Source organism: Littorina saxatilis, linkage group LG7 (genome assembly GCF_037325665.1).
Source record: "Littorina saxatilis isolate snail1 linkage group LG7, US_GU_Lsax_2.0, whole genome shotgun sequence".
Classification (NCBI taxonomy): Eukaryota; Metazoa; Mollusca; class Gastropoda; order Littorinimorpha; family Littorinidae; genus Littorina; species Littorina saxatilis.
The window spans coordinates 3,968,848-3,981,060 of NC_090251.1; the positions used below are offsets into that span (position 1 = coordinate 3,968,848).

At 42.1% G+C, this 12,213-nt stretch overlaps 1 protein-coding gene across 1 annotated transcript in view; it reads right to left on the reverse strand.

Moving 5' to 3' along the window:
* Positions 1–10,361, reverse strand: part of LOC138971922 (atrial natriuretic peptide receptor 2-like) — a 55,198-nt gene extending 44,837 nt beyond the window's left edge. The window contains exons 1-5 of the mRNA XM_070344769.1: positions 10,222–10,361; positions 9,839–9,923; positions 9,194–9,302; positions 8,109–8,183; positions 1,328–1,405 (exon numbers count right to left, since the gene is read on the reverse strand). Of these exons, the coding sequence (XP_070200870.1) occupies positions 1,328–1,405; positions 8,109–8,183; positions 9,194–9,302; positions 9,839–9,918 (342 nt within the window). The 5' untranslated portion in view covers positions 9,919–9,923; positions 10,222–10,361. The remainder of the gene's footprint in view (positions 1–1,327; positions 1,406–8,108; positions 8,184–9,193; positions 9,303–9,838; positions 9,924–10,221) is intronic.
* Between the last annotated feature and the right edge of the window lie 1,852 nt (positions 10,362–12,213).

Genomic DNA, 12,213 nt, shown 5'->3' on the forward strand with positions numbered 1-12,213 from the left:
GGCAGTTAAAAACCGTTACATTTAAATTTTCACCTATCTTTATGAAATTTAGTGGGTGGGTCCGTTGTCCCAAACTGAATTTCAAGACAAACTATTCCAGTCAAAAAAACTTATTTTTGGCAGTTAAAAACCGTTAAGTCTCAATTCTACACCGATATTTATGACATTTTGTGGGTAGGTTTGTTGTCAGATTTGACATGATGGCAGAATTGAAAGTGTGAGATATCCTGATGTTTCACAATTTATGCTGCATAATTCAGCCCCATAGGCGCTTGAATTTTAGGTGGAGTTGGGTTTTTTTTCAGCCCAAACCAGTAACCCCCACATGGTTTTCATGTCCCTTTCTGAGAGACTTCAAGAAGTTTCAATTTGACGTCATGATTAGCCTGCCGCATTAGCAAGTATGAAAACACGTCATCGATGACACATTTTAAGACAGAGAGAGAGAGAGAGAGAGAGAGAGAGAGAGAGAGAGAGAGAGAGAGAGAGAGAGAGAGAGAGAGAGAGAGAGAGAGAGAGAGAGAGAGAGAGAATCATGTACACACAGATGGACGACTTCGCTTGGGGTATGTACTGCCCGGCAGTACACATCTACTTTATTATTATTAATATTTGTTGTTTAATGCCTCTATGCTGGGTGGTGGGGGTGGTTTAGGCCGGATAGGTCAAATATTACGATTTTTAGCATAGCAAAGAAAGAAAATAAAAGTCTAATAGATCCCTTGACTTTGCTGCTAGCTTTCCACTGGGAGAAAGCGACCCAAATTTCTCAACGAGTAATGAAAAACAAATATGTAATAGATCCCTTGACTTTGGAGATGACAAGAAAATATCGGGCGCATTTACGTGATTTGTAAACATCGCATCCCCGTCTATAGCATAGATAACTCGATTCATTTTCCTAACAGGAGTTGACAAATTGAAAAGAAGACATGACACTAAGACAGACAGATAGAGACAAATAGAGAGACAAATAGAGACACTAAGACAGACAGATAGAGACACTAAGACAGACAGATAGAGACACTAAGACAGACAGATAGAGACACTAAGACAGACAGATAGAGACACTAAGACAGACAGATAGAGACAAATAGACAGACAGATAGAGACACTAAGACAGACAGATAGAGACACTAAGACAGACAGATAGAGACAAATAGACAGACAGATAGAGACACTAAGACAGACAGATAGAGACACTAAGACAGACAGATAGAGACACATAGACAGACAGATAGAGAGACAAATAGACAGACAAAAAGACAGACTTACATAATACATTTTGTTTAAACTGCCGACATAAAAAACGCATCAACTGTCATACCATTTTTATTTCTAGAAGAATTTGTCTGGTCAAGTCGATCGTATCGACCGGAATTCTCTTCAGAGCAACTTGGACTCCCTGTTGACAAAAGTAATCATACAGAAAAAAAACCATTCATGATCATATAAATAAAGACAAATAAACATTCATGATCATATAAATAAAGGCAAATAAACATTCATGATCATATAAATAAAGGCAAATAAACATTCATGATCATATAAATACAGGCAAATAAACATTCATGATCATATAAACACAGGCAAATAAACATTCATGATCATATAAACAGGCAAATAAACATTCATGATCATATAAATACAGACAATAAACATTCATGATCATATAAATACAGACAATAAACATCCATGATCATATAAATAAAGGCAAATAAACATTCATGATCATATAAATGCAGGCAAATAAACATTCATGATCACATCAATACAGGCACATAAACATTCATGATCATATAAATAAAGGCAAATAAACATTCATGATTATATCAAACGGAAAATAAACATTTATTATTATACCAACAGTGATATCATTTAAAAACAAATGCGCGTTACTGCATCATTACCAAATAAACATTATTCACCCACACGACTTACCCCATAACTGATATCAAAGGATAACTTCAGCGTGTGGGCAAGTGAGCTTGTAGGCTAGTAAAGGAGGGTATGAATACGCCAAGAAGACACTGATTTGATGAGTAGGTCAGTCAGCAAGTGACGGAGAGATAGTGTACGACTTGAGTCAAACGGGAGAAATTATATTGTTTCGTCCCTCACGGCAAAGCCACTAGGGGCTTGTTCCCGGGTTTTAACCCGACTTTAGATGAGATACACGAGTGCATGCGTGTTTAGGTGGTATCAGCCGTCTGCACTTATGGCAGAATCACAGAGGTCTTTTACGTGCCACTGTGGTGACACGGGGGTGGGACATGGATACCGTCTCTGGGTCTGCACATACAGTTGACCCGTGTCCGTCCCGGCCCGGATTCGAACCCGCGACCCTTAATTAAATACTTTGACGAACAATCAATTTGAACGACAATTTATATTCTAAGTTTGTAAACTTTAGTCGAAAGGTTCTAAATCCCTAAAGAAGACATTCTCGTAGTGGCTTTGCGCTGTACATAACTACGATCTCATAGTAGTTCCCACTAATAAGCTTACGTTGGACATTTTGAATGACTCTCAAACTCACAGATAAAGCCAAACAGGACAAGGTCAGCTTTATGTGTGTGTTACTGTCTCAAACTCACAGATAAAGCCAAACAGGACAAGGTCAGCTTTATGTGTGTGTTACTGTCTCAAACTCACAGATAAAGCCAAACAGGACAAGGTCAGCTTTATGTGTGTGTTACTGTCTCAAACTCACAGATAAAGCCAAACAGGACAAGGTCAGCTTTATGTGTGTGTTACTGTCTCAAACTCACAGATAAAGCCAAACAGGACAAGGTCAGCTTTATGTGTGTGTTACTGTCTCAAACTCACAGATAAAGCCAAACAGGACAAGGTCAGCTTTATGTGTGTGTTACTGTCTCAAACTCACAGATAAAGCCAAACAGGACAAGGTCAGCTTTATGTGTGTGTTACTGTCTCAAACTCACAGATAAAGCCACACAGGACAAGGTCAGCTTTATGTGTATGTTACTGTCTCAAACTCACAGATAAAGCCAAACAGGACAAGGTCAGCTGTATGTGTGTGTTACTGTCTCAAACTCACAGATAAAGCCAAACAGGACAAGGTCAGCTTTATGTGTGTGTTACTGTCTCAAACTCACAGATAAAGCCAAACAGGACAAGGTCAGCTTTATGTGTGTGTTACTGTCTCAAACTCACAGATAAAGCCACACAGGACAAGGTCAGCTTTATGTGTGTGTTACTGTCTCAAACTCACAGATAAAGCCAAACAGGATAAGGTCAGCTTTATGTGTGTGTTACTGTCTCAAACTCACAGATAAAGCCACACAGGACAAGGTCAGCTTTATGTGTGTGTTACTGTCTCAAACTCACAGATAAAGCCACACAGGACAAGGTCAGCTTTATGTGTGTGTTACTGTCTCAAACTCACAGATAAAGCCAAACAGGACAAGGTCAGCTTTATGTGTGTGTTACTGTCTCAAACTCACAGATAAAGCCAAACAGGACAAGGTCAGCTTTATGTGTGTATGTTACTGTCTCAAACTCACAGATAAAGCCAAACAGGACAAGGTCAGCTTTATGTGTGTGTTACTGTCTCAAACTCACAGATAAAGCCAAACAGGACAAGGTCAGCTTTATGTGTGTGTTACTGTCTCAAACTCACAGATAAAGCCACACAGGACAAGGTCCGCTTTATGTGTGTGTTACTGTCTCAAACTCACAGATAAAGCCACACAGGACAAGGTCAGCTTTATGTGTGTGTTACTGTCTCAAACTCACTGATAAAGCCAAACAGGACAAGGTCAGCTTTATGTGTGTGTTACTGTCTCAAACTCACAGATAAAGCCAAACAGGACAAGGTCAGCTTTATGTGTGTGTTACTGTCTCAAACTCACAGATAAAGCCACACAGGACAAGGTCAGCTTTATGTGTGTGTTACTGTCTCAAACTGACAGATAAAGCCAAACAGGACAAGGTCAGCTTTATGTGTGTGTTACTGTCTCAAACTCACAGATAAAGCCAAACAGGACAAGGTCAGCTTTATGTGTGTGTTACTGTCCAAAATAGAACCAAATACGTACCATGTGTTTTCATGTTCGTACATTATTAGTTACAATTTGATGGAAAGCTATCCAAGATAAAAGAAACTCGCATTGCATTGTGAGATTATCACAAGACATGGCCGGCAGAAGGTGCGTAGCTCACTTTATGTCAACACTCATTAACACGAATACCTAAAAATAAATCCAGTTACGCGTGCATCGGAAGGGGGAGGTGGGTGGGGTGGGGTGGGGGGTGCCCTAGTGCGTTTGTATTGGCCGCATCCACGTATTAAGAACTGGGTCAGCCGAAGAATTAAACTACATAGCTAAAAAAAATAAATAAAAAAAAACTTACATTGAACACTCTCTGTAAGTTGCGGTCAAGAGAAAATGTCTTCAAAAGTAAAAGCAACATATGCAAAAAATATATCAATGGCTTTATCAATAGGTCTGATGTCAATCGTTTGAAGTGGCCTGATTCCAGCAGAATCCATCATCTCTGTCCTCCAGGTCTCGACTGACGGCAAGTCGTGGTGACTGAGACCAACCTGGGCGACCAGACGATCAATATTGCTGCTAACTGATTCGTCCATTTCCTAACATCTCTCTCTCTCTCTCTCTCTCTCTCTCTCTCTCTGCCCGGGGCAAACACACGGTAAAGAATTCCCACGTGTCGATAGCTCAATAATAACAATTATCTTAAAATTTCGCTTCAACCTGTATGCTCTGTAAACGCCCCTCTGTAAACGCCTCTTTGTATTACGCGCTACTGTCATCCGATTCAGAGTAAAACGATCCTAACCGAGGTCAGAAACAAACTTCCATCCTATAAGTGAATGCTTTGACATCGTCCGAATGCTTGACATAACGCTGCAGTCGATAAGCTCAGAGGAATGCCAAGACAAAGTAATGTCGAGGGAAAGTAAAAGAAGATAGTACGTCGCTTGTCAAATTATCTGACTGAAACTGACATGAAAGTAAAATAGGCGTCGGCACTTCTCTTGTCAAAGTATTTGTCCTGAATTGACGTTTTCGCTTATAAGAGGAGAAAAAGGTGTTGGTACTGCTCTTGTCAAATTATCTATCTATACAATCGAGGTTTTCGTTTATGAAACGAATGAAAGGCGTTGGTACTTCTCTTGTCAAATGATGGTTAGGGTTAGGGTTAGGTCTATTAACGTTTTCGTTTATACAAGTAATAAGGCCAAACACAAATATATGTTGGTTTGGGGTAACGTGTCCAAAAAAGATAGGGTCGGTAGGTCGGCTTTTATTTATTTATTTATTTATTTTTTTAAATGTAGTCGATTTTAAAGGTTACTTCCCTTAGTCTAGGTATCGTTCGCAAAATGTGCTAAAAGTTTAGGTTTTTTTCGAGAAATGAAAAAAAGGTATTAGGGTCGGCGGGAAAAAAAGGGTCGGTCGGGTTACCCTAAACCCACATATATTTTTGTTTGGCCTAAGAGACAACGGTTGGCAAATAATCTATCGAGAATTTACGTTTTCGTTTATGAAAGAAGGAAAAGGCGTTGGTATTTCTTTTGTCAAATTATATGTCTGAGAGCGACCTTTTCGTTTATGAAAAGAACAAAAGGCGTTGCAACTTTTGGACATTTTCTGTCAAAAATTGAAAAATCCGTTTATTAAAAAAAAGGCTTGGACACGCACCTTCTTTTTGATGTTTGAAATTGAGACTTCCGTTCATGAAATAATTATTGATCTTGAATTGATTAAACTAATCCAGTGTAAAAGCCTCGAAAAGAATGAAGAGCTCAGTGAGAAAATAATGAGTGAGAGCAGGGATGGCCAAATCGTCCGCCCGATCGCCAGGGGCGAGTAAAAAATCCGCCGGGCTAGAAGAAACCGCCTGGCAGCTCGCCCGGTTGGCCAGTGACAATTCTGGTCAAACGAAGAACTTTTGGTAATACTTTCGATGCAGATGCAGGAACTTTTGTCGTCTGCAAAATCATCGCCATGTTCTAGTGAAACAAAAACGAGGCCCCTGTGCGTGCCACCGCTGTGTTAATTTAGTACAGAAATCTATCACTCATAATTTGTTGTGTGGCATGCACCGGGCCAGCGACATTGCTTGCGGGCTAGTGACTTTCTTGAAGTAACTCACCGGGCCAGCGACATTGCTTGCGGGCTAGTGACTTTCTTGAAGTAACTCGCCGGGCCAGCGACATTGCTTGCGGGCTAGTGACTTTCTTGAAGTAACTCACCGGGCCAGCGACATTGCTTGCGGGCTAGTGACTTTCTTGAAGTAACTCACCGGGCCAGCGACATTGCTTGCGGGCTAGTGACTTTCTTGAAGTAACTCACCGGGCCAGCGACATTGCTTGCGAGCTAGTGACTTTCTTGAAGTAACTCACCGGGCCAGCGACATTGCTTGCGAGCTAGTGACTTTCTTGAAGTAACTCACCGGGCCAGCGACATTGCTTGCGGGCTAGTGACTTTCTTGAAGTAACTCACCGGGCCAGCGACATTGCTTGCGGGCTAGTGACTTTCTTGAAGTAACTCACCGGGCCAGCGACATTGCTTGCGGGCTAGTGACTTTCTTGAAGTAACTCGCCCGGCTGGCGAGTTAAAATTGTGAGATTTGGCCATCCCTGTGAGAGTATCCAAAACTATGTTTATTAGGAAAATAGCGTGCAAAATAATGAGTGGCCACATGATTGGTTGCTATATTGATCGAGGGATGGATGACGTCATAAGTAGTTAACGATTCATTATCATTGTCAGTTGCCTAGAAATATTTTAATCACAACTATGTGTTCTGCTTCTTGCTTTGATTTATTTTGGTTTGGTTTCTTTTATTTGATTTAATGTGCAACAGTTGCTTCTGCTTCTGTCATGGTCTGTTTTAACTTCCAATGAAAACCAAACCGTTCTCATTTCTGTTGAATGTATTTTTTGTCATACATTCTTACTTATTCTCTCCTTTCATCCTGTTTTAGATCGGTTCTTATCATCTTATTCGACACATTGGTATCTATCTAAATGAACTGTTTGCGGACTTTCCGTAACTGAGCCCGACGTAGACATCGCTGTGTCCTTTGACCGAACATTCTGTGCCAAAGCTTCAACTTCGCCCAATTAATGACAGGCTTTACCATGTACTATTGTGAGGATTAAGCTAGACCTTTGTATTCCAGAAGCCAATGGTGAGACACCGTGGTCAATTATCAGTCCTGTTAACTCTCTGCCCTTAACGGCAGACTTCGGTGGCACCATCGTATTATCGTTTCGGTAAAGCACCGTTTAATGTCAACCACTATACTTACTTTGAGCAAATTACTCTAAATAGCATATACTTAGACCTAAGATTCGGTGTTAGTACCCAGTTCCGGATATAGTGTTGGTGGTGTTACTCCAAATGACGGACTGGGCGGGTCTGCCTAAAGAACGGTCCACATGATTGCCGTGTAATATGTTTGCTAATTGGCGTAGCACTCAATTGTTAATGAAACTGCAACAAGTGAAGCATCCCCATCATAGTCTTCATTAGCAGCGCAAGACGTGAGGTGGACTTAGTGTACAAGAGGGAAGATAGTTTTGAGACGAGCATTTGGCTTTGCCCCAGCCGCTAGGGTCGGTGTAACGCACACCTCTTCGTATCTGTCTGTCTTGAAGGTGAGGACATGTCCAGCACAGCGCGGTGCAGTGCTCGGGGGCGCGTCAGCCGCGACGGTGCCTGAGCCTAACATAGGTTGGAACTGCTCACAGCCCGGCACAGGGCACTGTAAACATTCCCCCTACTTTTCCCTCTCTTGCCACCACCCGCCCAACCCTTGGTCTCATAACTAGAGAGCGGGGGTGGGGGTCTCAAGTGAGGCAAGGGTACAGGGGCTGGCCAGGATTTCCTCCAGACGTTGCCGACATTTTGCATTTTTAAGGAATATTTGGGGTCTCTTCTTCCGACAAAATGTTTATTGGGTAAGGGGTTGGTGGAGGAGGGGCGGCTTCCGGACACCCCCCCTCCCCCCCACCCTCGATCCAGCCCTGAAGACTGTCATGACTCAGTGTGCACACAGGAAGTGTTACAGACGTTAAAGACACACACAGTGCCTGATGCTACATCCTCACCTGATGGAGTCCCACCCTGGTGAAACTGTGCTTGCACTCGTCGTCGTCTGTTTCCATGGTAGCCATTGTGCCCACCTGTAATGATACACCTGGGTGTAACGTGTGCCTTCACAAAGCTAAACTTGTGGATTGAATAAAAATGAAGACAAAAACACATTTTTGCTCACATGGTTACATTCCATTTTTCTCGTTGTCGTAAGAGAACACCTGAAACATACTCACACACACACGCACGCACGCACTCAAGTACACTCATATATAAGCATCCGCACACACGCATACGCGCGCGTACACACACACACACACACACACGCACACACGCACGCACACACACACACTCACCACCACCACCCCTCCCCCCACACACACACACACATACACACACACCTGCGCACACACAACCACCCCAATACACACACACACACACACATACACACACACCTGCGCACACACAACCACCCCAACACACACACACTCACACAACCACCACCACCACCCATACACACACACACAACTACCAACCCTCTCCTCCCCCCCCCCCCACACACACAAGTACTATTTGCTATCCTACATTTGTAAGGCTTTCCCGTGAAGACTGATGGACGTAGTATATCACATTTGTCGAGACTTTTACACAGAGTAACGCCATCATTCTCACTTGTACACAGAGTAACGCCATCATTCTCACTTGTACACAGAGTAACGCCATCATTCTCACTTGTACACAGAGTAACGCCATCATTCTCACTTGTACACGGTGTAACGCCATCCTTCTCACTTGAACAGTTACCAACAATCAACATCACGACTGTTTCTTGCGCAGAGTGAGAATATTGCTGACACTTGTAACAGTTAAAACAAAAGATTAAATAAATATTACCACTCTGCACATCAAGCCTTCAAGCTTTTGATTGTCGGTAGCTGTCTAAGTGTGCAATATGCTCATGCAATGTACATGACTGGTGGCCAAATCTAAACTCCCCTTATCAGCAAATCACGATTCACGTTTTGATTTGTGTTTGCCGGCAGACCACACAAAACCAAGAGAGAATGTGTTTTTCGACAGAACAGACATTCATTCTCACATCCAACATGCTGAGTTTGAAGCTGTCTGCGCGCGCAGACAGGAAGGTGACGTCAGCAAAGGTGACCCGCCATGACATGTTGCGAAGGTCCCGTTCCCAGGTTAGCCGTCTGCCGATGAAATTGTGAAAACATGATTCGCAATTTGTATTAAACAACAACAACAACCAAACATCAAACAAAACGAAAAACAAATAAACGGAAAAAGACAGGCAAATAAACACCAAATTATACAACCAGGCAGGCAAAGAACTGAACAAACAAAGAAAGAAACCAAAATAAAGAACAACAAACAACATCAGAAACAAAATAAAAGATGAGTCATCGTATTTCGCAAAAAAGATGCTATTCTAAAACAGTCCGTGCTTGCATTAATTTCCTTCGTGTTTCCCACGGTAATGACATACATCAGGCAGCTGATGCTCGTAAGCTTTGTTGTTGTTGTTGTTGCTGCTGTTACTACTGCTGCTACTGCTACTGTTACTGCAGCTGCTGATGATTGTGATGATGATGATGATGATGATGATGATGATGATGATGATGATGATGATGATGATGATGATGATGATGATGATGATGATGATGATGATGATGATGATGATGATGATGATGATGATGACGACGACGACGATTTTGTTTAATCTTACCTGTATACGATGAAAAAGATGATGAAGCCGAAGAAGATGACGCCGATGAGGCACATCAAGGCAATCTGGTAGGTCGGCATCACTTCTGTTTGATACAGGATTCATGATCAAAAAAAGAAGATTATACTGAAAAATGAATAATTGACACATAATTATGAAAGAGTTCACCCCCCGCCCCTCCCCTTCACCGGCTGGGCAGAAGATGCTAGTTAAATGTAGCATTTGAAAAGGGTATTTTGGATCTCTCCTCGAGAAAAAAGGTACATTAGCCTTGAAAAGGGTGGGGGGAGCCTTTAGGAAACACCTCTCCCCCTATCTAAGCCTGGTGCCTTTAAACCAGTGCCGTGGCCTTTGTAGTTATTGCATTAGGCTGAGTGACGTACCAATCACATCACAGACGGGGTCATCTCCGGTGAAGCCACATCTGGGTCGGTTGGGGGGAGGGTTGCCCGACAGTCCGGGCCAGTGGATGGACTTGCCCGACACCTCCGTGTAGCCCGGGCTAGCTCCCCAGTAGTTGGCCACGATCTGTTATCACACATACACAACACAATACGCATGTGTACAGGCAAGCAAATACACACACACACACACACACACACACACACAGACTCACACACGCACGCACGCACGCACGCACGCACACACACACACACACACACACACAAACGCACGCACGCACGCACGCACGCACACAGAGCATTTTTCAACTCGTTTTCATGGTGTTAAAGAATGTTGTTTCTGTGTTTATTTATTTCTCTCATTGATTTAATAATCAACTTTAAAGCTATATTAAATAACCACAAATTTAGCTGGATACACATTGTGCACAACATGCCCATTTAAAGAAACCATTGCGCAGCTTCTGACATTCGTAATGCAAATTCAAGTACATCTTTCTCGAGTTTGGGATTTTTTAACAGAGCGTTTGAAGTAAAGATGTGTGAGAATAAAGCTGGGATTTAACGTGATGTAATCTTGGTGTACAAGCCAACACACACATTTCAGTATGTATCACATTCAGATAATAAAGTTGTATTAACCTGAATTGAACAGAATTGACTCAAACTGAAAATAGAATGCAATATCAAAATAACAAGATCCGTTGGCACGAATATGAACCGCAAACAACCCGGCTAATTAAATGCAAATAGTTAGCCTGGTTTTGTTTTCATTCAAGAAATATTTACCTGAGTATAGAAATGTTGCACATTAGCATTCCCTTCATATCGATGCAGAGAGATCAATAAGATAGTCCAATATTTTGTAGGAAGTAAAACTGAGTTCAAGTTTACTGGGCAATGCAGCTGTGTGTTCGTTGTCGGCCACTTCAAGATGCTTCTAGAATAATTTGCCAGCCATAAGGAGGTTTTGGGATCGAATGAATAGTTTTGCACTAACAAAATAAACGATCCCCCCACTTGGAAAATTACGAATTTGTCTTTCTCTAGAAAACTTACACCGTCGATACAGACTGCGGGTTTGTGAAATAAGAGGTTGTGATGCATTGTGAAACAAGAGGTTGTGATGCATTGTGAAACAAGAGGTTGTGATGCATTGTGAAATAAGAGGTTGTGATGCATTGTGAAATAAGAGGTTGTGATGCGTTGTGAAATAAGAGGTTGTGATGCATTGTGAAACAAGAGGTTGTGATGCATTGTGAAACAAGAGGTTGTGATGCATTGTGAAATAAGAGGTTGTGATGCATTGTGAAACAAGAGGTTGTGATGCATTGTGAAACAAGAGGTTGTGATGCATTGTGAAACAAGAGGTTGTGATGCATTGTGAAATAAGAGGTTGTGATGCATTGTGAAACAAGAGGTTGTGGTGCATTGTGAAATAAGAGGTTGTGGTGCATTGTGAAACAAGAGGTTGTGGTGCATTGTGAAATAAGAGGTTGTGATGCATTGTGAAACAAGAGGTTGTGATGCATTGTGAAACAAGAGGTTGTGGTGCATTGTGAAACAAGAGGTTGTGATGCATTGTGAAACAAGAGGTTGTGATGCATTGTGAAATAAGAGGTTGTGGTGCATTGTGAAATAAGAGGTTGTGGTGCATTGTGAAACAAGAGGTTGTGATGCATTGTGAAACAAGAGGTTGTGATGCATTGTGAAATAAGAGGTTGTGATGCATTGTGAAACGAAGTAGAGAAAACAGGAACAATCTTAGACTGAATCACATAGCACGCACGTAATTCTAAAGGTACCTTTCTTCGATTGTTAAAGGTCCTGTATCCGACCATAGATCTGTACAGGATTATACAAGGGATAAGAGCACCCTTCCTATTAAAGGCCCACTCCGCCTCGTGAAAACAGTTCGCCTCAGATCCGGTCAGGCTTTGGGATAAGAGCACCCTTCCTATTAAAGGCCCACTC